We start from the raw sequence: 26,325 nt of genomic DNA on the forward strand, positions 1-26,325 counted from the left end.
TGTTTAGTATTACCTTTATTTATTTATTTATTTATTTATGTGGCAGCGACTCCGGTGCAAGTAGGGATGAAGGCAGCCTGCAGTACAGCTAATTTGACAAGAATCCACTGAAGCCCCAAAATGATCTCTCCTTCCTCCCACCGCAGAAAGCTAATACTCCATCACTCCGTCAGTGTGTATGAGATCTGAAATGAGGAATAAGACAGTTATCAAGGAAACTGTGCTCGGTTTTCTTTTAAACAGCTCACGGGCGAAACACAATGAAGAATGAATTATGTGGTGTTATCTAATTCTTAAAAGTAAATAGAAAAACAAGACGGAACCTGAATCCCCCCCCAAATTAAGCAGAGCTGCTTCTGGTGAGGAATATCAAACAAGTCAAACTACTCCCCTAGGTGAACGTACACAATAAGTAACATGTTCTGAACAGAAACGTTTAATGAGAACAATGCGGAGTTTTTAATTCTCACAAATTACCTTTATCAATTCACGCACGAGTAACTTTAACATTCCATTACTCGAACGTGAAGGTTTTTTTTAAGTCTTTGCTCGTTTTGTATATTTTTGAAGTGTTATTGCGTGTTAATGGCTTCAATGCAAATCAGTCGGAGGATGTTGTTTGCAGCATTTATGAGCTCCAGATTGCAACACATTCACACACACACACTGCACATGTCAGGGGGGGGACCACACAAGTGTTGCAGTTAGGTCCGGGATTTAATTATTTCAGATAATGCACCATCCCCAGAACACCTCTTGCCCATGTAATGAGTACAGGGAGGGAACGCAGTGCATGACAAAAGCACGCAAGTTCATGACTAATGATTGTAAATCCATTTGCAGGAGATAAACACCGTCCCAGTCAACCCACAGTCTTAAGAAAGTGCCAGCTTTGTCCAACGTAGTCATGCGCCACCAAATATTAAACATCAAGGGTCTCTTACTGACAGCAGCTCGGCGGCACACTGTTATCCACTCGCCTTATTATGCTGAATAAATCCTCTCTATGTCAAGCACCATGCCTGGATTTTAAGACCTAATTTAATTCCAGCTATATGCAGCTTCCCGGAGCGGGCCGTGCGTTTGCGCTCGTGACGTTGGAGCCATTAGACGGTGATGAAGTGCGGTCCCAAAGTGTTGTAAAGGCTGCGGCGAAATGAAACATCTGACACCATATGGGACATCAAATTGGATCTAAAAGGAACAATGATTCAATTACAAATGGAGGTTTTTATACCATTATTCAATGTTTCCCTTATGGCCCTCCCGGAGAACACATTTGCATTTATATAATTCAGAGCTAATTCTTCAGTGGCTCTAATTGGATCTAAAGTTGGTGATCTTGTGAAATGTAAAGTAGGAGCGGAGGCAGGAGTTTGAAACTGTAGCTCCTGAAGAAAGAGATTAGACGAGCAGTGTGTGTTTGTGTGTGGGTGTGTGTGTGTGTGTAACCGAATCCGCAGCAGTGCACAAGGTTCTCCACTTTCAGACAGCCACCATTTTTCACAAATTATTGCGCAGACAGAAAGTGGAGATAAGAGAAAGGAAATATCCCCCGACTACGTATGCTTTGAATAAATTGCATTGTGCGCCATGAGGCAATATTCCAAGGCGGCATAATACAACTGTGGAAATTGTTTATTTTCATCCATCCTCCTGCCACCATTCATCCGTGCTCCTGCCAGCAAATACAATGACATTGTTTCTGAGACAGCTGGGAAATGTTCTAGTCATCACCCACAAAATGCACGTCCCTGCCAAAACCCAGTGCACTGAGACCAGAGTGCAAACAGGGAAACAAACAGAGACTTTTCAACGCATGGGTTCAACTGCAAAGTGAACGATGCGTCACCGGAAACATTAACAAGGAAGTTTATCGGATGTAATGTCAACTTTTGCGCGACACCGAGATCGGAGGTTAGCTCAAACCCCGCTGTGTTTTGAAGTGAACTTAAATCATTCAAAGATAACTGAAAGGCAACTTTAATATTTTACATGTCAAATACAGATTCCACTCCCTCGACGTTCAGCCCTCGTAAAAACGACAAACAAAGACCAACGTGTATAAAAAAAGAAGGAAATTCAAAGATCAGGCGTCTTGGAAGAAAGAGTCCAGATCCTCGGTCATCTCGGCCAAATCCTGGGGGGCGTTCGCCGCCGGCTCCGGTGCTGCCGTGGATCCTTTGTTGGCAGAGTTCTCCTGTGACCTCTGCGACGTCCCCACCTCTCGCTTTATGTCTTTGCCTCCTCCTAAAACTTTCTGGCTCTCTATGAAGTACTGGTTGGGGTGGTTGAGCGAAAAACTGGCTTCCTCGATCTGTTAGAAAAAAGAACAGCAGAAATGGCAGGTTAGTGTCTCGCCGACTGATTCAATCTCATGTGTGTTACTTTTTATCTCATGAGCGGAATAGTTTGCTCATTTACATGCAATTCCCTTAATTCATTATTAACAAGGAGAAGCTTCACAGACACATAAGTCACGTCCTAACTTTTCCATCGGAGCACAGTGAAAAGATGAAAAGCCCTTCCAGGAAATAAAATGTCAAAATCACTCAGGATGAGTAAAAACCTAGGACTCCATTAACAGATGACGTTCCAGCTCTTTCTGTGACATTTGGTCTTTAAACAATTGTTTCATGGTGATGGATTTTTTTATAGTGTAGGAATAAATTTAAGTAAGTTTAAAATTACTATGTCATTTGTACACATTAACTATCAGTGGCTTCCAGCTGCTAAATAAAGTTCAGTAAGGAGAAGTTTCATGTTGCTGTTTATACCTGTTGAACCACGACAGTAACTATAACTAACAATCATTTAAATGAATACAACATAACATATTATTCAGTGTAAATAATTCTGCACAAAGCTCTTGAGCTGCTCTAATGCACCTGCAGGGGGCTGCAAGTGTTATTGATCAGCACTGATTCTCAACATCATTTTTTTAATCGGTTTATATCGGCCAGTAACGTCCCACTTTGTCTTTAACATCAAATTCAAGGACTTTTCGGACCAATTCCCTCAGATTTGAAGGATCCAACATGACACAGTTTGAGGAAAAAGGTCAAGGTTAATTACTGTTATTACTCTAAAGATGTTTTAAGAGAAATATCAGGCAAATGTCAAAAAAACACTATTGAGTTGTGCTGTGTACCACGAAAATGTCTTGAACTTCAAATGGTTTTTGCTAGAAAAATTCATATTAAATTCCATTTCCAATAACTTTCCAGGCCTTGATTTTATTTCTCACCTTCCCAAACCTTCAAGGATTAAGCGCTCGTAGAAACTTTGCTCATAAGCCTGTGAATTCAACGTGTACAAATTGTCCTGTGAAGCAGAATAATTCATTTCGCACATGACTGCCAAACACGTCTTTGTTTTGTTTTAGTTTTTTTCCATCAACTGTTTGCATGGACTGAATGAATGTTAATGAAATGACTATAAACAAACATGACACCTGCATTTTTCATTACAGTCAATAACCTGCCAGTGAGCCGAGGAGCAGCCCACGATTATGAGCTTGTGTTCAAAGAGAAAAGACAGTTGGCTTTTAGTGTCTCCTCTGTTTTTACACACAGGAGGATTTATAGTGAGACTATGTTATTTATTAGAGAAAGAAATAGAACATTAATCATGTTACAAATAAAAAGTTAATACTGATAATAAATAAAACACATTGTTACTCAAGGCGATGAACTCTGGGGTTTTGCAGCTTCAGCTTTATGTGGTCTGGTAAGAGCAGTGGCTTGAGTGGTGAAGGTTAATGGATTATATATGCTGCGTGACACCTGGATCGCCACCTGGTGGCTGGCTGCAGGATAGACAACAAATCATGCCAGCTCCATGTTGGTGATTGGATATGGACAAAGCTATAAAGGCCAAAGTACACATTTAACTCAGTTATTGTCACTGTCATTTTAGGTAGCTCTTATCACTCTGATGTTTGACCAAGTGTTAATTTTTACAGCACGTCTGTTTTTAATTAGTTATTTGATGCTATTAAAACAGGGTGAGACATCATGATCTAACGTGTGATTGGTTCCGCACCACGATGGCCAAATTACGTCAACAGTGATGGATTTAGCTGTTTTCATTCATTTTAACTTAATGAATTTGCTACTTATGGCCTCAGTGGATGCTGTAACTCAAATGTTACAAACAAATCTGCATTGAGAATGCATATTTAAGAAAACACAACAAAAAAAAAACATCTACAGGGATACTGCTTTTAGCCAACTACAGTCATGACAGTGAACTCATGATATAAAAACAAAAATGTAATGGTTGATATTTGATATTTGGGTGTCACCATGTATGATGTAAGTTTGTCACTGTATTTGCTGGTGATCATACTGAAATTGATAGGAATAAATTAAACTCTTGAAAAGTTTTAACATGGATTTTTTACAAACCGATCCAACATGTAAAGTGCAATTTGTCAAGTTGTATTGAAGGTAAAATTATTTTTGGTCCACACAATATAACTCTGACGGACTTTTTACATTTAATAATAGCCGCTTCACCTTAGTCCTGATATATCACTCTGTGTAAATGTAGTGAAGGGGATTGATAAAAGAAAGAGGGTCTGTTTAACTAATCATGTGCCAAACTCACATTAAGGCATTTGTAGTCACATTCGAATTTAGTTTTATTTTATTTTTTTGCAATTATAGATCTCCACTAAAACCAGGACTTTGAGTGTGACCAAAAGAGAAAATGACTCAAGCATCCCAACTTAAACAGAAAAATTAAACAAGCCTCCCCAGGGGACATAATAGAAGTGAACGCTATAATAAACCAATAACAATAAAGTGGTTGTGACAGGCAGCTAATGACGGATGTGATGGCAGGTCTGGGTCTCTCTCCTGAGCCTCATGCGTGAGATTTAAGGACAAAACCATTGCCCCCGAAACAGGTAGCCATGGTAACTTCCCACTCCAAATTAAATTTGCACTTACATTGTGCGTCAGCTCGAAGTACTTCTGGCACGCCAGCTGATAATGCATTCCTTTAACCAGCTCCAGGATCTGCCGCATAAGGTAGGGGATAGAGAAAGACAAGTTCAAAGGCAGGTTAGAAAAAGTTGACTGTACTCTCACGTTAAACTGTTAGACTTTAGATACTGGCGCTCAGCATATCGCCAACATTTCAGGATTTCTGCAGTCTTGTAATCAAAAGTGTTTAATTGGCTTTCAGTCAACTACCTCCACAAACATCGCTCCTAAATCATAAAGACAGCAGCGAACGCATCCCTCAAGAAATCTTTGCAAATGTCATGAGAACAGATCACGGGCTTATTTTGCGTAATTTAAATATTCAGGCCCTGAGTCAACTCCTTGTAGCACAACGGTTGGAAACGAATACATCTTCAAGTCTTCTGGTACATATCAATTTCAGGATTTCCAGTTTTTTTTCCCCTAACAGTTTCTCTGAGGCTCAGTAAAGTTGAAGGGAGGGTGTGAAACGCAGGTCTTTGCTGGGTCACGCAAAGACCCTCACGTTCTTGTGGTAAAACCACTCCATTGTTGGCGTGACTGCTCACTCGGGCTGACTTACCTCCTGGAAAATAAATCCTAGGTCTTCAGCTCGAGCTAAGAGAGAGACTGGTTGGAAGAATCTGACTTCGTTATTCCCTATATTCCTGAAGGCTGCCTGCGGCATGATACTGCCGCCGGCACGCTCAAACCACCGTGGTTGCTGTTAGATCAGTGAGAACGCTAATAAAAGGAAAACATTTGCTGTGCTGTGAGTTTTAAATGAGCAAATAGCATATTTATGTGATACTTATAACTCGCATACTATTCCTGAGCTGTGCTCTAGAATTGTTCTGAACGATTAGAGAAACAACATATAGAGCACCGTCAAGCTACTTCGTCATATTACTGCCTTACCTGGTTTTACATGCCAGGTCCTTTGAATGCTAACATGTTTTTTTACATTGGAGGATTTATATATAAATGAACGTGAAACAGAATATAAAAACCCAAAGTAGAGGGTAAAATACTTTATGGAGGTGAAGGGGGGGAATCTGGAGGCAGTAATGGCGCCTAAAGGACGGTCTGGTCATTTGAGACGTGTCTGTAGCCAGGATGACACCCACCTGATGAATTCCATTGGGAGACACTTTGTAGACTTGAAGCTTCTGCTTGAGCAGCTCTGGGTCACTGTGACGAAACGGACATCCTACCAACAGAAAGTCAATTGAAATCAAATTAGGAATTAAGACACCATAACTCTTGTTTCACTGATGGCATCCACAGTGACTCGTCAGTTGTTTAAATAGAAAGGCCTGATAATGAGAGCGGAGGGGCGTATCATATGGCTTCTTCCGGCAGCCTTCAACTCACCATGATGGTCGCCTTGGCTGGGTAGGTTTGACAAAATCACCTTCATGCAACTGTAGGGGGTGTAGTCTGCTCGCTTGCCTTCTTTGCCAAACATGTGGCGGATGCCGTAGGCATATTGTTTGTCAAACTACAGATAGAGAGAAGAGAGGGGAGAGAGGATGAGAAGGTATTAGCGAGGATGAGAATGTAAGGGCGACAAGGTTGGGGTGAAAAGAGACATTGTTATACATCATGTCAGATTTGACAGGGTGTTTTCCTCAGTGAAATATAGAGCTATTAGAGAGAAGCTGCTGTAGAGGTGTCGCCACACTCGAGGTAGTTGAAATATGTGAACCCTAATACAGCCATCTTTCCCTCTCAGTGCTTTTGGCCCTTGCCCTGCACAGCGCACACATACTCTATGAAGGAGGTGTTGAATAAGATAATTAAAATCCAATATACCAGTGTAATAGAAAACTGATTATCAGGTCCTATTACTTTATTCTTGAAAAGGTGAGAACTACTGCGAAATGCGTGATGGAAAAGTAATTAAATTTACTCAAGTAGAGTACATGTACTCAGAGGAAGATGTATTTAACAGGTAAATTTACTAGTTAGAAACAAGCAGTGCATAGTCTGTGCCTCTTGGCACATGAGTTGTATGCAGTTCCGCTAACGGCACGTAAGTAAAGGACCACTGTACTTTTCCTGTGACCAACATGTCATATATATGCAGCTGTAAGATTTTACTTACAAACTAAAGTATTAACAAACTTCTTTCAGTCAGAAAAGTCTTGACCTTCTTCTTCTTTGTTTGGTTTATTTGCGGGTGGCAGCTAACGTCAAGGTGCATTATAGCCATCTAATGTGTTGTTGCACCATTCTACTTTTATTCAATTTATCTATGAACACACAGCAGCCGGGTTTGAATTCAAAGTAACTATGCGCGTCCCTGCTTTAATGTATCTGGAAAATCTTTCTATAATCTTCCAACAAGCAAAACATCAAAGTCAAGGACACGAGCGAAGTGTATCGATAAACCTTTAAGTGCCAGACCAGACGTCTGCAAAGCTTCACACCATATTCATTCCACTTCAATCCAAACCAAAGAATCCTTCACACATTTTGATGGGGGTCATTCGACAAAAACCTCCTCAGTGAACTGCTTTTATATGTATTGTACCTCTGCGCAACTATTAAAAATGAATTACAGGGACCCTGCCTCTAAAAATCAAACAGTAAAATCCACACAGTGTGCGTCGACGGTGGCAGAACACAATCACCGTGACTGCACCCATCATAACACATTAATGTTGCAATAAAACCCCTGAACTTGCTAATGTGACAAGCTGCAGAGGCACTTTAAAAACCCATAAAATCTTCTTTAAGTACAATAAATCAAATATTAATTATGTAGAGCTTCTAAGGATTTTTAAGAGGCCGCTCTCTGATTTAAGACCCCCCCTAGTCTATTAAAACGAATCTTGGAACTCCACTGACAACGAAGTGTGTTTAATATGTATGTGTGTGAAAAATTGTAATTGGGACATAAAAAGATCCCATGTGGTCTGAAAAGTTATAAAAAAAAGCCTTCAAACTTTCATTTCTCTTAGACGGTGGAAGCCTGAGACCTTTGCCAAAAATGGTGATTACAGATAAAAGTGTATAAATTAACATAACAAAACAGAGACTACCACACATACTTCTAAAGGTCCATCTTAAACATCACAGCCCAAGAGATTTATCAGTTGGCTGATTAAATAAAATAAAAATCGATAAATAAATTGGTTGACATGAGTATCTGCGTCATAGATTTCCAATATGATATGAAAACGTTTACTTCACGGCATAAATAATTCAGAAATATCGAAGCGTATTGCATTTACTTCTGCTCTGTTTTTTTTAATAAAAAAAAGAGCACAAATTTATTCAAAATCCTTGAATTTTCCGTCTGTACAATTCCAAAGTCCTGAGGTACAAGGCAGCACAAGGCCGCAAACTAATAACAAGTATTTAAGTTCATCTAAGTATCAGATAGAACTGGATCAAGCTACGCAGGTGCTTCATCGAGTACAAATGAAAGCTTCTTACTTTTATTTGCCAAGAGGGTTACCAAATTGTTAAATATGTATTGGCTGAAATAACTGTATACCCAATATAACTATCAGCATCAGTCACCCCAAATTATGTTAAACTCTATTAATAATTAAAATAATCTACCATAAAATGAACTTGAACTGTTTTTGATGTTTGATTTTCTCGCAAAATAATATTAAGTTATCTTAACACCGACATTTTGTAGATTACGAATTGTTTCTCCCCGGATCCCATATTTACTGAATGCAACATAAAATTTAATATATTTTCAGTGTTCCGACACTGCAGATAATCCTGGATGTTCCCCAATACAGTTGACCTTTAAACCGAATTACTTGAGAAAATCGGGAGTAAAAGATTCTCATCACACAGAAGACGCATTAAAAGGCGCAGCGCTGCAGCTCCTCTGGTGCACAACTCGGCTCACAGGGCTACATCAGCTGCAACATCCCCCCACACTCTAGGACACATTGACAAAAACCTGCGGCAGTGGCGACACAGAGAGAAATAGGACACAATCAAAGGGATTACGTACGTGTGCGTGTGAGCATGTGTGTGCATGTGTGTCAACTTGGCCTCGCTTCTTAGGCTCAGTCCATAGTGACTGGTGTGCCTGTAGCTCCAATCCCCTCTTATATGTAACGCCACTAAAATACTTTTTAATCTGCACCACAGGCCTTTTCACAGCCTAAAAACAATACAAGGTGAAGGACTTAAACATACTGCAAGTGCTCATTAGGTTAACAAGTTTGATGCTGCATAAATGGTGCTTTTTAAATGAATCACCACAAACAAGTATATTCTTAAAGTCTCTAAAACAACAACGGAGACACATTACACCGATATAACTGTGATAAACCAATAACCACATTATATCTGCATGGTCCTAGTTTCTCAATAGAGGTAAATAGCAGTAGGACAACTTGTTCACATACTCAGTAAATCTAAGAGCACTCCTTTATACTTTTTAGTTATATCAGATAATAATTTATTAAACGTTGCTCAGTTCGTTTTAGGCTAATGGCTATTCTATCTCTTGGATCATTGTCTAAGACTTTCTGAAACAAAGAAGGAACAAAAGGATCCATCCATCATTATCTGTACTGCTTATCCGATGAGGGTCAAGGAGTCCAGAGGGTCCTAGCTGACACCGTGGACAGGTCGCACAGACACAAACAACCATTCACTCTGACATTAACATCTACAATCAATTTAGAGTCTCCAATCAACTTGACTCCAATCTGTAGGAGGAAGCTGGAGTACTCGGAGAAAACCCACACACGGGGAGAACATGCAAACTCACAGAAAAACCCGAGCCGGGATTTGAATTGGGATCTTTTTTGCTGTGAGGCGACAGTGCTAATTGCTGTGCTAAATTAACACAGTGTACATTTGTAACCAAACTTAAAGATCTGTTAATGTAAAGTGTCATCTAATGAATCTCCTCTACGGCTGCTAAAGACCCCAGAGGAAAGCAAACCTATAATGTGAAAAACGGTGTCAGTTAGTGGAAATTAATTAACCTGAAGTTAACATCTGTAAAGCAAGCAGTTCAGAGCGGCCCGACCCAGAGGCAAAACAACACGACTGAAACGTGGTACACTAAGACACTCCTCCGAATGGATGGGCTAACTTCGGTGGAAAGAAAAATGGATACATCAAGATGATTTCATCAATTTTCTCTCTCCCCCTAGTCTAATATTACACTGCCTCTTCCTCCAGGCTTCCCTTTCGGCATCGCTGCTCTCCCATCTTTTTTCTCTGTGCCAGTCGCATACTAATGAGCTGGCTTTTTGCAGCCTGCCACAAAGTGCAGTCCCTGACACAACACATACATCACTGGGAGAGCTGCGATCTGGTCAGCACCAATTCTGCTGCCTCTGCCGTGGAACACGAGCCGGGGCTGTGCGTAGAGCCCCATCACCCCTTCTCTGGGAGCCTGTATGTGGGAACCGTGCCGTCTCAGAAATGGGGCAGCGAGAAGGCAGTGCACTGTAGCTGCCATGAGGATCTTCCTGAGGAAACAAGGACGCTACCTTGTTTCTCTATAAAAACATAAAATCAACGTTTGGCCATTATGTTATTCTGACGACAAAAGAAATGGGACATTGTAATTGGTCGAATGAAAATAATTTATTTCATATATATAAATAAATAATGTAGAATGCTAGTCAATAGAGTGTTTAAATCTGCCAAGGTCTAATAGCCCCATCTTGCAATGTTAAAGAAAGTGAAAAAAAATCCTAGAAATATGGTTCCCTTCTTGGCCAACTCTTGCACCATTCTTCATTCGTTTAGTTTTTGAGTATTGAGATTGGGTATTTTCAGGGTGGTATGTCCGTAAGCATACTGCTGACAAAAATAAACATGGAGTTGGGTGAAAATATAACCTCCTCGGCAGAGATAATTTATAAAGACACTGACTGAATTACAGCTTTAGGAGAGTGGAACAAAAAATATAACCTCCTAGCCTGGATGCCAGACGAATTTAGCCCCGCCCACAACATTTTTGGTCGGGCAGTTCGGTCTGGAGTCGCTCCATTGGGAAAAAATTATGGCCCGACCGGGCCAATCAGATTGTCAGGGCGGGCTTTATACGATGATTGACAGATGATCAACGGTAACGTAATCAACCACGTCATCACAGTGCCCTCGGGTTGAATTCGTTTTCAACAAACATGCCTGCCGCTGGCGAGTTGAGATGTGTAGATGCTGCCATTGGGTCTGTTTTAGAAGACATCGACAGCGCATTCATTTTGAAAGAGGAACACAGAACGTGGAGGCGACGCCAGAGCACCGCGCTAATCCCTATCGCCCCGGCGCTTGGCTGTTCACAACGGACACTGAAGCGACGCTGAACCGCCGGGCAGCGCTAATAATATCACCCGTTGATCCAGTAGATCGCTGCACGGCTTTGTGCCAGTCACACCGGAGGCTGAAGCACCGCGCTGCGCCAAGGCTGCCTCGCGGTGCTTCAGCCTCCGGTGTGACCGGCACAAAGTTTTAACATGGGAGTGGATGGGAGCCAGCTGTTATTTAAGGCTTGGCGCTGCGCTGAAGCGTCCGGTGTGAACCCGGCGTTAGTAAATAACTCACAATGCGTTGCTTAGCATACGTCACATACTACGTTGCTCTGATTGGTTGTAGGTCTATCCAATTGAGCGAAGAGTAATTTTACTTCCTGGTCAGTTGAAACACGCCCCATAATTTTTTTCCAATGGAGCGACTCCAGACCGAACTGCCCGACCAAATTGTTGTGGGCGGGGCTAAGTTCGTCTGGCATCCAGGCTACCATTTACATTTAGTCTCAAATGATTTCTTATTAGCAACAATTAACAACAATTAACCAGCAGGATACTGATTTTTACAGTTATAAAAAAAGTATTAATATTAACCAGCATAACTTGAAATTCGATTGACATGATAAATGTTTCAGACACAGTTTAGTTTTTTTTTACTTTTCTATGTAGATTTCCCACATAGACCTATGCAGCACATCAGATTTATGCTCATTCAACTAATGTCGGCGCTGTATAAATTTAGGTCACTTCTGCTGCTTACCAGTAAAACATTAGGTAACTTTTTCTCTATTTCTATGAATCTGCTCATTTGCGTCATAGAAGAGATGTCTCAGTTTCAAACAGCTGAAAACATCAAAGTCTGTGTGTGTGTATCTGTGAAGTCTTGGCAGATTTATTATTGTATGTCTATATAACTACTGAAACAACTGCAGTCAGGAAACAAAGTCTCTGTTCCCACAACATGCAGAGTGAAACACTTACAGATGGTCCAGAATGCAGCGTCTGGTCTTCCATCAGCCTAAAAGGGCACGTCACTCCGCTGCTCATCGACCTCTGCTGACGACCCAAGGCCGCCAAAATCCAATTCAAGTCACTATAAAGCTTGCATGCAGAGCGACTCACAGGTCTGCACCAACCTACTTGAACTCAGGGTTTGTGCTCCCTCTCGGCCACTCTCATTCCAGACTGTTCCCGTCTGTGGTTCCCCTCCTAACACTCGAACACCCTAACTAGTCTAATGAGCACTTCTTGTGCTTTTTTTGTACTGCATTTTTTTAGCTGATCCCCTGCACTTTGTCTTGTTGAACTGGGAAGAGAGCAGACTATCTGCAGGTGACTTGAACTGAATCCTAACCATATGATCTACTATATTAATACAAGTCATTGTTACAAAGAACACTGCAGGGATCAAGGCCCATTCTCACACACACACTGCTTTGCCAGACTTCTCTACTCTGGTTATATTTCAACTCGGAGCAATTAAAGAACTCTTGGCACCTTGCATGCTGTTAATACAGCATCTATTCATGAGATTAAGCTATGGAAGTTTGTTTAATCAGAGGTCAGAGGGTGAGACACACATGGACAGCATTTATTTTACTTATATCATTTTACAAGATACACATTATTAGAGAAACAGATCAGAGGCTCACATGACTGTTGAGACATGTGTCTTATACTGTGTCGCAATGCAAACAGATGGTGCTGCTTTTTATTTCAAACTGTCAAGTGGGTTTGTAACAAACAATAATTTTTATTACCAAACATTTTCTCGATGAATCACTTGGTCTATCAACACAAGAGAACAAGGAACAGGTCAATTTCCTCGAGCTCATTGTGTCATCAACTCTCTTTGTTCAGACTACAAACTAAACAGCTGAAATTTGCTATAACAATTTTTTTTATAGGCAAAGACCAACAATTATCACCCTGAGGAACCCCATACCCTCAAGTGTTTGGAAATCTTGTTTAAGTGACTCAAAGCTCAAATATCACACTAGGTGATGATTAATTTACTGTCGATCAGCGAATCAAATCATCGATCAATATTTGTAGCTCTGCGGTTGAGTACCCAGCCGGGGCTGAGCAGCAAACACTCCCATGGGGCACAATTGTCTCATGAAGCAAATTATGCTGATACTAGAATTGTAAAAAGGTTCATAATTGTTTTGATAATTCATTTTATGAGTCAAAGAAATGTTAATGAAGCTACAAATATCTGACCTCATTCATTCTGAAGTTTAGCTTTGAATAATTCAGGACAACATTATTATATTCTTCGGTTGGGATTCAGAAAGAAACTTGGAGAATGACGTCATGGTCATGCTGCAGGCATTGACTCAACCATGATTAAAAATTCATCAATTCCAGCAGTAGTTTTTACTACGATATACTACGACGCAGAATAAAGTCAACTCTCTAGAACTGAAATTAAATTTTCATGTTTCATGGATAATAGCTAAAAACTAATTCTCAAACGGCTGTGTGTGGGTTTGGAGGATTACGGAAAATAACTACTGAAAAACCACAGGGACGTCTGACTCCGTCACGTCTCATTTCTAAAACAGGCCAGCCGAGGTGAGGCGTGCAGGGATGTTCCAAAGCTCTCCGGTGTATAGAGTCGTATCTGTAAATCGATGCGGAGCGAGCAATTATCTATTTAACAAGCAAGTTATTTTCTCGACAGTCAACAAGGGACGGCATGAACATGTGCAAGGGAAGACTTTAAACAATGTGCTCAAGCTGAGCTAAGGGCAGACACACGGCGTAACAACACATCTGCAACACACTGTGAAATAAGGACCTGTGTGATGAAACGGAGCCTAATGTTGTAGCTGCAAATGAGATGCAAAAACAACACTTTCTTGTCAGAACTATAAAATGTAAATGTCGCTCTGGCTCGTCTGTAATACATTAATATGAAAGCATTACAATAAGAACAAACAGTAGGAATGTTCCGTTCCAATAGGTGGCGTCTCCCTGTCACTATTCACATTAAGAGGAGTGGTTCTCACCATTAAGAACAATTTAAATGTCTTTACTGTGGAGCTCTTCTATTGAGACACAGTTAAACTGAACCTATGACCACTTCAGTTTCATTAACCTCATTACAGTACAGTGTGCCACTAATGAAAGCTTATTTTTTATCAATACAGCTATGATGAGGTCATTTCATCACCAATACGACAACAGCAATGCTTCAAGTGTGGAGCAGCACTCAGGAGAAAAGGCATGTATACATTAATGATAACGCCTACATGCACTCTAATGCTATAGGAATGAAGCTACCTTGTTTTTATGCGCTGAACATTTTAATACATTTTCTGGAGGGGATGGATGTGTGAATCCATATATCCAAGTCTGTGGCTGAGGCCATCTTTCAGAACTTTTCCTGCCAGACATGATCTGACCCAGTGAAACCATGTGACAATACGGTGGGAATATGGATGCAAAACTGAAAAAACCCACAAAGCATACAAACATCTCTGGATGAAAACGAGGTGCAACACACGTAGAAGCCGCCGACAAAGATGTCCACTTGGAAAGAATATAACTCCTTTCTTCACTCCAAAAAAACACCCACTAACATCTGGCTTACTTCTTTAACGGGAATGGATAAATCTGCATTCACTCCTGGGTCAAATGACTCTGCAGCAAACAGAGGTTTTAATTGGTCACGGGCACAGCTCTAATAAGCAGTGATTGAAACGAGACACTCGGGTGAATGTGCTAATTTTGCATGACAGCCAGTTGAGTGACGTTGAAGATGATGCATTTTTTAACAGGCTTTTCCCTTGTTTATAAAAACACAGCATTTACCTGCTAAATTTGTTGAAACCGGTATAAGAGATTTAGACAATAAGGGCAGTTGCTGGTGTTGATGTGCTGTGGACCACAACGTGTGATATCCACAGCAGAATGCACACGTCATGTCCTGCCTCCTGCATTATCTACACAGCCGTCAACACTGTGTCCAAGACTTTTTCATGATTTTCTGAAAGCATCTGAAACGAACACTGGTTTGTTCTTTGTATGTGAAGTCTTTGAAAACAAGTTGATATTTTCCACATTACCTTGTCTGCATCTACTTTGCCTCTGATGAACTCCGACCTCCAGAACTGCAGCGCCTGCTCCAGCGAGAGGCCGATGCCTTTGAGGAAGAGGCCGTACTGCATACGGCCTCCATGACGCAGGTGGTGGTTCTCTTTCAGGGCCTGGTGGAGCTGCCTCTTACACAGCGGGAAAGACTTCACTGAAAGCTACAGGAAGACAACACGCAAATAATGAACGACAATAATTCATCAGTGTAAATATCTGATTAGACTCTGTAGACAACATGTTAGACATAATGTGAACAGGTGGATTATAACTAACGTGGCACTAAATACACATTCTGTTCATTCCTTGCTGTGGCTATGACAGTTACCATACAAACCTCATATCTCCAGTTTCCCACCACACATTCCCAGGCACAATGGAACCCTGAACTTGACATTTCAAGAATAAATGGTCAGTGCAACTCACTGAATCAATTTGTTCCAAGGAGATTTTGCCGACATTCTTCTGGATGCTGTAATCCTGTCCCACATAGGCATGACTGGAATGAGAAAAAATATAAGAACTATATCAGATCTGCGACAAATAAAGACCAAATACTAAGTTAAGATTTAAAAAAACTAAAGTAATCAGGGCTGCAATGAAAACTTAAGTCTTTTTAAAAGGAAACCAGGTAACGACCCATCTTTGAAAACAGGACACAGCTAAAATAATGGCGCTAATGCAATTTATTAGGAAAAAGTGAATACATACCCTGTAACCTCCCGCTAATCTGCTATCAACACGTTTTTAAATCAATGTTTTAGGACGTCTGTGGAGTCCCATGTGGCAGTACCTCACATTACATCGTGTGTCCCAGAGATTATAGGCCTGCCCACTGATCTCAACAACCTCCCCCACTAATCCCCCTCAACAATCAGGCAAAACGACTTCTTCCACCCCTATATTCATGTTCTTGCTTTTATCTAATGTAAGAAAAACACCCACTGTGCTCTGAGTCATTCTTCCCTGCTATTGAGGCTGATCACATTATCTTTGAAATGTGATCAGGTTTAAGGATTTGACATTAGGTATCTTCCAGAGGTGAGGCCTTAGTATTACACACGGCTCACACGGATCTGTGGTTTGGTAAAACATTTAACTTTATGTACACTTTGTTGTTCTTATCTCTGCCAAGGATGTTGTCACCAGTTTTGTTTGAAGAACTATTGAATGGTTTTCCATGAAACTTGGATGAGCCAAGAAAGAACCCATTAAATTTAGGATTGGATCTGGTCAAAGGATTGTTCAGCCTCTACACAGAGTGGCATTCTTGTTGTTTGATACAATTTGAAATATTGCAGCAGTGGTCTGATAAAACTGAACGCCGGTTTAGAGCAGAGCTACGACGAGATCGGCTTGTGTTGCGTGTTTTGAAAAAACGTCAACCTCCAACACATCGAGAAAAGTGACACCTTTGACTGCACCAGTCCTGCCTTGTGTAAATGCTCCTGCAGTGTGACCAGAATCACAGCCACTGATCAAAGTCTGCTCACAGCATGACGCCGAGCAGGTTTCATACTGAGATCTGATTCGTCTAGAGCCTGACTGAGATGGGTTTTTGGAGGGCCAATAACAATATTAGGGATAAAAAATTCCAATACTAAATATATATATTATGTAAAACCAGTATATCCAACAAATGTAACTGAGGCTTTATATTTTACAGTTTAGCAACAGTATTGACAAAGGCTAATTGAAGTCTATTGTAAAACTTGGTGGCATTGGGAAACATTCAATTTTGAGAACTTAGAATGAACAGGTGCCCAACAACCAAGCGGCGATACAATACAGCTGATGACAAATTGTATGAGACATGACACATGTTGCACAGTCCTAAGTACTTCCAATACTGAGCAACTCCCTTAACTTCTGGACCTGTCTACAGTGGCAGATCGAGTGGATTCAGACCAGCCACAAGCCCCCCCCCCCGCCCCCCCCCCCAGCCCTCCTCCATGCCGGAGAACAATTACACTACATCTCTTTCTCAAAAGCAGTTGGGCAAAAAAAGAAAAGAAATAAAGAAAACAGGAACAAAGTGATTAATCCTGCTTCTTACCTGAGATGGTTAAGGAGAGGTTGAAGCCGTTCATCAGAATGCACAGCTGGTAGCGAGCGGGCTGTCAGCTGCAGAGACAGGCATTGAGTGAGTGAAGGTAAACAGTGTCGGTCAAAGGAATATAACCTATTATAACATATCTAAATAACCTATAAGCCTAACATTGCAGGTCAAGTGTAAGAAAAATTAAGTTATTCATTTCAACAAAATAAATAAGAAACAAGAGCATGGCTTAAGACTGTTGAGTGAAACTTAAGGAATCACAATCAGGTAATAAACTCAGAGGTTTTCTTTGGAACCACATTATCCAAATTGATAATTCTTACAATTATTGATCAGTAAATAAACTCCTGACATCTGGTTTACAATCAGCTTGATGTGAAGTTTTTCAGACTGCAATTTTAAAACTCGAAAGCAAGTAAACAGATGGAGGCACCTCCCACGCAGATCAAAACCTTTACTTGGGATAATTGCTTTATAAATACAATAAATTAATAATATATATACACAACAAGATCTCAATTGACTATAGTCTACAGTAAAAGTCCCTCATCCAAATACACAAAGAAACATCTTAATAAACTATATTCTAAACTAAAATGAATATCAAACAAATAGCTGGAGCCATGTACAGAAACAGCCTTCAATTTCATGCCTTTTTAATGACACATTTTTGTGATGTCCAATCGCTGTACCCAGTGGAGGAGAATACCCATTATAGTTACACAAACAGTCGTAATGGCAGAGATACAAGAAAAATTGTTTTGCAGCATTGTTTCGTTCCAACAGTTAGTGGTCCGGATAATTACCAGGAAATAGAAGTATGGCTGAACTGGGCCAAGTTATTCTTTTTATTAGTTTTTTCTTTTCTAATCCTCTCTGCCTGACATCCTGTAGTGGGGCACATGTGTTTCGGTTAAAGTAAATCAAGGACATTTGCCCATTATTCCAGCTTAAGCACAGACACAAACTGACGCTTTAGACTACACCAAGAGCAGAGGACAATTTAATTCACTATTTGGAGACTGGTGTGTGTTTTGCAGCCTGTGCAGTTTTACCAGAGTAGAAACCCATGGGGATTTTCCACCTAACTTGCCCAGTGGTGTTTTTCTTTCTGATGAGTTCTTCAGTTTGCCAATAGGCATTTTAGATCAGTGGCCAGGCAGATTCCTCTTTGTCATAAACACAGGCATTACCTCCAAACGCACGGATTGAAAGTGACTACTCAGTAAAATACAAGGGATGGAGAACAGAACACTAGCGCAGAACAAAGACACAACCTTTGTTCAAACTGCCAAAGGATTTTCTATGCACAGAGCGACAAACCGCCAGCTCCAAGGTAGACGCACACAGCTGCTTTGGAATGAGGAGGACACTGGGTTTGATGTCATTAAGAAACACTGTCACGACACCAACCCTATATGAAATATACTTGCACTTCTATGAAAGCAATATGCAGCAGGTTAAATACTGCCATATATTCTGTGGGTAGCGATACACAAACTGCATATTAAAATGTAAGACAAACAAATGAGTATAGTACAGCTCTGCCTCCCCTGTATAGCACATTTCTGGCATCACTCTTAAAAAATAGAAAGTCTGTTCACAAACCGCACCATGCTACTTCCTTTGGTTGCTGGTCATGCTTCAGCCCTCTCCCCACTCAGGACCTCTCACCACAAAGGAACTGAACCTTGCTTGTCTCCTCACATATTTTATGAAGAATGCCTCTGGTTTCCAAAACAACATGTCTCAGATCCCCCAGGGCATTACATGCGGTGCACAAGTCTGCCTATTCCACAATTTCACCCACCAACTTCCCCAGCCCGTTAAAAAAACATCATGCCTGCAGGAACAATAAGCTCTTCCACACTAGCTGTCCCTAGTCTTCCCTCCAGACATTTTATGTCATATGTGCAAACTTGTTCTCCTCATCTGAACCCTGCATTCCTCCAGTTTTCCTCAGGGCACACAAGGGGACAACCACAATCACAATTTGATAATGTTAGGCCTGATGCGACCAGGCTTACTATATACACAAAATATATTTACATAACATCGATGAACAGGAAAATTTTAACTACACATAAATAATATGTTAAGTGTGTCAGAATGGGGTTGATTAAAATCTATGATCCTGTTATTCTATTTTTAAAAAGGTCAGAGTTGAATAGCATTATATTTACCAGCCGTGACAGCTTGGCTGGTACAGACTCACACTTGAGTGTGTGCGTAAGATAGTTTGCAGTTTCAACTATAACCCTTTACAAATGAAGGCAACGTTTGACGCTGGGTGTAGTTCTCCCCATGATTACAGAGTAATAATGTTGTAATAATGTTGTTATAAATAGTAGTCATTGGTCGAAAAATCAACATGTTCCCAGATGCCGTGGCTGTTGTGCGATCCAATTAAAAGATGGTCCCTATTGTTACATATTTATTTGGGTTGTCATATTCATTCAAATTTTGAAGTCAAGAAGAGCATCACAAACAGTAGTTTGCCTCATGATCCAGCAGGGGGCGCTCACCAATCAATAAAGTTAGTTAATTTGTTCTTCTATGAAAATGAAGGATGCCAGCAAGCAAAGTTGACACCAAAGGATCTGAGTGTTTTGTGTTGTACACCATAAACAGCAAAGTGACAAACAAAGATAAGGCCATCTACAGCCCTATTTTACATATATACATGAAGGTAAATGTTTGCTGTAAACCATGACCTGTCACGTTGCACACAAGTCTACATTCTCATTCATCTGTGTGCCTCCTGCAATGTTACATAAGACGTTAACACATACTGCGAGAGCTTTGGAAATCCTGGTGCGGAAATCATTGAGAACAATGGCGACGATGTCCTGGTGAGGGATGTACGCGTAGCCGGCTTTCAGGTACACTCTCCTCATTCGCACTAGATCCAGGGCATCTTGAAATGGAACCTTTTAAAACAACAAGGGTGGGGGAGTAAAATGTTCAAAAAGACATTCATTTTAATATTCCCTTTGCATGAATGAGTGTCAGGATGTTAACACCAACCCTTTGCCATTTTCATTTTTTTTTAGCTTCTAACGCAATCCGAGAATTTACACTTATTCACGTGATGTTGAATAACGAGAGTGCAATGATTTACATTCCCACGGCGAAGAGACTGTCAAGCAACACGTTAATGTAAATTCAGAGTCAAGCAGCAGGCCATGACATTTCCCCCTTTTCCTTTTCATTCTGTGAAAAGACAAACTGTAGACTTAAATCTATTCAGCCGTGAAAGGTTATGACGGTGATCTGTCAATCAGGCCCTTATTCTCCACTCTCAGTGGTACAGTATTTATACTGATTTAACAGATTCTTCCGCAATTTGAACATTTAGTGACTCAACAGTATTATGGCAAAACATTTCTTAAGAAGTAATACAATATATTCTGATGTATTTTTGAGTGTAGGAGTTCTCCAGTGAGTTGATTTAAATGGCCTGAGGGAGAAATGCAATAGTTATAAATTCATTTTTTTCATATTATAATTTTCTGACTATCTGACAAAACATTGGCCCCGGAGGAGGAAGAGTTGAGGGGGAAAAAATGGAACCAAGCAGAAATGTCTGTGTTTTACTTCAGTGCAATTAATACATTATTTTTAAGAGTTCACAGTTCACTAAACAGCTTCACTGGTACTCTTGGGCAGGTTTGAATTAGAGAGAATGGGTGACACTAATGAGAAAGCTCTTGTAATTATTCTGAGCCTAACACTGGACCAAAGCCAGAAGAGGATTTATATAACATGTTTTGTCCCTTTTTCCAAGAGGATAAACGTTTTGTTTCTGAAAAGTCTGACCAACCTATTTTACACTTCAAGTCATAAAGGAAAATTGGAACGCCTGTGATGCGAGTTGCTGATAGTGACCGGGGTTATTCTATCAAATTATCAAGGACCAAAGAGCATTACATTTGGAACATTAATCCAAATAATCATACATGATAGTGTTTTTGTGATCAAGACGTAGGACAGGGAATAGAATAATTCCTCGCAGATAATTGCAATCGTGAGGATGATTTTAACATGACAACTGTTATTTATTTATTGAAGTTATACCATCCAGATCAGACAGCGTATTGTTCATGGTGCTATCGTCCACATGGCTGGTTTCAGCTCCTTGCATTTACCTCATGGAAGCTAAAGCGATAAGAAAACATAGAACAACATTGTCTGACAAGAGTAACTCACTTTGTAGAAGTCCTGTTCCTCAACAGTGATCCCACTGACGGAATAGCTGGAGTTGATGAGTTTCTCCTGCAGAGTCTTCTTCTCCTCGACACTAATCTGAAAAGACATTGATGAGGATGATGAATTTCAGTGAGAAGGCAGAACTGTGTCACTGTGAACATGTTGAAGGTCGAGGCTCAAGGAAACCGAAAGTCATTTATCACATGAAGGAACTGTTTTAGAAATAAACTAAACACCATTGCTAGACTTATATTCTTTATATATCACATGTTCATCTCTTAAATATATATATTTTTTAACTTTAAAACTTTAAAATCACCATTTAAGAAAACCTGTAACGTTCAGGGTCCTGTTACAGTGATCAAACAGCTCCATCTAGTGAAGAAACATTGCAATAACACTATGTTGTGACTGGAGGAAACTCAGCACTTCATTTAGAGCTATAATACACAATATATTTCACTGAAACATGTACAAGTGCTTCTCATTTAACCCTCAGGCAACAAAAGAGAAAAGGTGTCTTTCAAAATGTTACTTTTGAAATCAATGTAGAAACATTAAATCAAGGAAAATAAACTTACTGTGTCATATTGCAGATTATTCCTGTGCATAAATTCCAGCTTTTGTTTTGCAATCAGCTCATTGAAGCGGTAGCGGAAAAGATCTACTTCCTGCTGTATGAACCAGCGCCTGAGATCTTCCCTTTAAGATGACATGGAAAATAATAACACTTGGTTTAGTTGCATTTGAATGATATCCATGACAACAGACACCATAATAATAATAATGGCAGACTTTACTTACGTTTGGCAATAGGCGAGCCTGAGAATGAAGTGGGAGATATGATCCTTTCTCCGTTTCTCATATTCACTTAGTCCAATCTGGGGTTTTCTGTCATCCTTGACAGATTAATAGAAGTATCAGTATAGTGATAGTAAGTCTTTTATTTGGCATTAGTTCATCTCTCAACTTCCACTAAGATTGAGTGAATACTGATGCAACATAGGAAGTAAGATTCCCACAAGCAAAGAGAGGGTTAATTTAAACAAAATAAATTTAATTCTGAAAAAAGTTTCAAGCGTTTCTTACATTTACTTGAATTTGATGTGCAGCTTTGATTTCTCAGAATCCAGTAACAACTAGGACTGGCCTTTGAAAGAGTATATAATCTTTGCAAAGAGCATTTTCTGACTTCTTCTCTGTTCAAGACTGTTTCATACTTCACAGGTTGTATCTTCAGTAATGTTTACAAGCTATGAACATTAAACAAATGTTACTATAATTTTTTGTAATTCAGCTTCATAATAGTGTATAATGTTTATATTTATGTATACGTTTGTATAAATCAGATCCTGCCTTTAATATTTGAAATGACACTAATTATGACATCTGACAAAAAACAAATTTTCTAGCTGTAAAGGTTTAACTTAAAATTGCAGATAACTCTTTACAAAGCACGTGCCATCCCTCACTTACTGCTCTAACAATATACATAATAAATCCCTGTATACCCCATCTGAATGAGCTGGTAAATGAACATAGATGATCGTGATAAAGCTACACAGTAAAAGTTTATAAAAGCTGCACAGCAGAGATTTGCTATCATGCTAGATATACTCACAGCCTCTGGTCTGTAAGGAAAGTTCAGGTTTTTAGACTCATTGTCCAGTTTCTTTTTGTAGTCCTCAGACACCTTCAAGTAGCTCACTCCCAAATTCTCAATGGTCTTCAACACTGCAGTGCAATGAAAAATGTTAAAACATGTTAAAAATATATCTGACAAAATCAGAGAAAACAGTGCTTATAGTAAATGTCATTATTTGCACAGGTCTTACATTTCAGTCGGTCCACAGCAAATGTCTCAAATTCAGAGAGGGAGATGTTTTCAAGAGGAGGCTGCCCATAGAACTGTAGAGGATGACCATAGAGCTCCGCCTGAGGGCTGGCGATGAACTTCTTTCTTCTGCTAGAGAACTCCATGGTGACTGAGGGGAAAGGAAAATAAGTTTAGCTTGTACTGTAGCAGATTATAGGCCAAACGCGGGAGAGGCAGATCAGTGTAAGTTTCAATACAAGTACACATGAAACAGTGAATTGAATAACCAATTGTTCGATTGACTGAAAAAAAGTGGTAACTTGGTAACTATTTTCATGATCAATTACTTGTTTAAGTTCCTTTTCAAGTAAAAGCTTCTGAAATAATAAGTTTTCTTGGTCACGTATGAGAGGAGAACTTAACATATTTGGGTTTTGAACTGCTGATTGGACAAAAGAAGATGATGTGATGATGGGCACATTTTCATAATTACTTGATTATTTGAAGACCAAAAAAAAATTTGAAAAAATCATCAGCAGATCATTACATAAAGAACATTTAACATTAACAGTAGCCCAATTCAAGTTCATACAAATTTACTAAGCTGCAGAACTCTTACAATGCCTTATCTGAGTCCATCTTGTTCTCACTAGGATCTTTAGGGAATAAAACATGGTGTACTGGAGAAGAATGATCTGTCTTTTATTTCTTAATTCTTCTTCTCATTAATTGGGTTTTCGTGGTTCATGTAAAGAATGGAAACGATCATACAGGACTTGAAGTGGAAGTTAAACCTCTCCGGGCCTTCTGTAAGACTATTTTTATCAGAAAGACACAAATGAAAACAAAGTAAAGTACACGTATGGACCGACAGAATAAAAGGACTTTATCAGACTTGTGTTGAGTTATATTTGTATAGTCTGAGATCCTAGGCTGCCACTGTTAACAGGTGGCCATCCACTGATCTCTGGTGTGACATGCCAAAGACAGCTGTGACCAAATCAAAACACATTCAAACTGTGCAGAGGCAGCAATAACTAATCCTATTACAAATTGATTCATGCAACAGAAACAACAAGACGAACTTTCATAGCATTATATATTGATCTAATAATAAACTTTGATTAGGTAGCACTTTTCTTAACAATGATACAATGGGCTTCACAAGGGAAAAAATTTGAATAAAATAATTGAATATGAGCAGAGAAACAGAGCAATAAAAACAAAAAATAATAGTATAATTAGTAATATTCAGTGTAAATAAGAGCCAATGTTGTATGAAAATATTCATACACAATCCTGTCGGGATCCTGCGTATGATTTTGTACTAGAAAGCTGATCCTTGTCTAAACTGTGCTATTATAAAGTTGATAATACATACTAGCTGGATGTCTAGGAGGTCCCAGTGGATCAGGAGCAGCAGCTTTCAGACTCTACTCAGTAACACAGAAGAAAGTTCACAACGTTGAGTCCTCCACACTAAACAGGTCGAGCTGAGACCGACAACAACACACAGGCAGAGCAGCTCCTCCTGCACAGAGGAGGATGTTAGCTAGCCCTCAGCGAGCCGTCCCGAAAAGTGACTTAAAGACGAGCCGGCTCGAAAACTAACGAAGCAACGTATCAAACAAACAAGCAGCAGGATAGTTGATGTGTAACATGATGGTTATATTACCGGTTAGTCGCTGTCTGAGGTCACTCCCGCCAAACACAGTGCGCTGTTCAATGAACGCGGGTAAAACGGTGACGTCTGTCGTCAGCCCCCGGAAGAGGAAACTCTTGCCGTACGTGTGGACGCTTGTTTAGTTGTCTCGAGTATGCCGCCCATAGATGCCGCCGAGCACCTTCCGCAGATGGTGGCCTCCGTGGAACAAATCCAATGGGGTCTTCTCGCTTTTGTCTGAAAGAAGTGAAGCAGGCGTGTGTCTGGAGAAGTTCACATTCAAATCAAGTCGTGGTATAAATAAGTTACATAAGTCAGCGTGAGCATATACTGTGGGCACATATAGGCAGTAGCTGAAGATAACTATATTCCTTACCTAAGTAAGTTATTATAAATCCATCCTTCATAAAAGTTGTCATCAGATACTGAAACTAAAGTAAAGAAATATTGATGCATTGTCATTGTTTGACCATATGTGCTGTTCAACTTGAGTGCATCAGACAGAGTTGTATGTATAACAGTCCTTTTGTTATTTGATGGGAGCAATATGTCATTTATTTGATCAGCGAATGTAAACTAGAAGGTTTTGCATGAATTTTCAGAATTATATTAAATTAAATGTGTCCCACACTGTGATTGTTGTAAGGCGTCATAAGCCAAGGCTGGAAACTACTTGGTTATCTCTAACAATATTTTAAAGCATGTTAAATCATCCAGTATCTAAAATCCCAAAATATAAAAGTATCTTTTAAGTAAGGCTGTCAAATATATTTTGTAAAGTAGAAAATATTTTCTCTGAAATGTGTATCTAAAGCAGCATATAAAAAGACACGGACACACTCACACGATAATTTGTCTATCTTCTTATAGTGCTCAGTTCCGCACGGCAGACAGCAGGCGCTGTGGCCTAGTCGGTAGAGCGGTGGTTCTTCGATAAGAAGGACCCGGGTTCTTTCCCATCTTTCCCATCTTCGTGCCGGCAATATGCTGAACTCTTAAAATGGTAGAATTTCAACAGTGTTGTGCAAGTTCACTACTCTCATGAACAAGTTCAAAGTTCAGTTCATACAAGTAAACATGAATAGTTCACGTTCATAGTTCACCATTTAAATTCTGAACTAGTTCATATTTCAGTTCATTTCATAGTTTTAAGGTGGACAGTGAGAATGAAAGACTTAACTTTTTAAAGAAAACCTTATCCATCACTACCCCTTGCCTTTACTGTCGGAATATTTATCAGACAGTGTGTAAAAATCTCT

At 39.9% G+C, this 26,325-nt stretch overlaps 1 protein-coding gene across 2 annotated transcripts; it reads right to left on the minus strand.

Moving 5' to 3' along the window:
* Positions 1 to 1,620: 1,620 nt before the first annotated feature.
* On the minus strand, positions 1,621 to 26,080 carry prim2 (DNA primase subunit 2). Of its 2 annotated transcripts, XM_053437022.1 has the most exons (16): positions 25,911 to 26,080; positions 25,079 to 25,303; positions 24,785 to 24,836; positions 23,423 to 23,572; positions 23,209 to 23,321; positions 22,392 to 22,486; positions 22,169 to 22,289; positions 21,588 to 21,683; positions 20,171 to 20,308; positions 17,376 to 17,443; positions 15,746 to 15,818; positions 15,295 to 15,480; positions 6,345 to 6,471; positions 6,098 to 6,180; positions 4,956 to 5,024; positions 1,621 to 2,317 (listed from the first exon to the last, which is right to left on the minus strand). In XM_053437022.1, exons 4-16 carry the CDS (start codon positions 23,565 to 23,567, stop codon positions 2,090 to 2,092), a joined length of 1,542 nt encoding a protein of 513 aa, XP_053292997.1. In that variant the 5' UTR covers positions 23,568 to 23,572; positions 24,785 to 24,836; positions 25,079 to 25,303; positions 25,911 to 26,080; the 3' UTR covers positions 1,621 to 2,089. The 2 variants fall into 2 exon arrangements, with proteins under 2 accessions (XP_053292997.1, XP_053292996.1); XM_053437021.1 differs by lacking the exon at positions 24,785 to 24,836 and having other exon boundaries at positions 25,911 to 26,069.
* Between the last annotated feature and the right edge of the window lie 245 nt (positions 26,081 to 26,325).

The sequence above is a fragment of the Pleuronectes platessa genome, chromosome 12 (genome assembly GCF_947347685.1).
Source record: "Pleuronectes platessa chromosome 12, fPlePla1.1, whole genome shotgun sequence".
NCBI lineage: Eukaryota > Metazoa > Chordata > Actinopteri > Pleuronectiformes > Pleuronectidae > Pleuronectes > Pleuronectes platessa.

Coding starts and splice junctions, on each gene's coding strand:
- prim2 (XM_053437022.1), bottom strand. CDS start 23,567: ATGGAGTTCTCTAGCAGAAGAAAGAAGTTCATCGCCAGCCCTCAGGCG. Junction 17,444..20,170: donor GGATTTCCAAAGCTCTCGCA/GTATGTGTTAAC, acceptor CTGTCTCTGCAG/CTGACAGCCCGCTCGCTACC. Junction 6,472..15,294: donor GCAAAGTAGATGCAGACAAG/GTAATGTGGAAA, acceptor CTCTATCTGTAG/TTTGACAAACAATATGCCTA.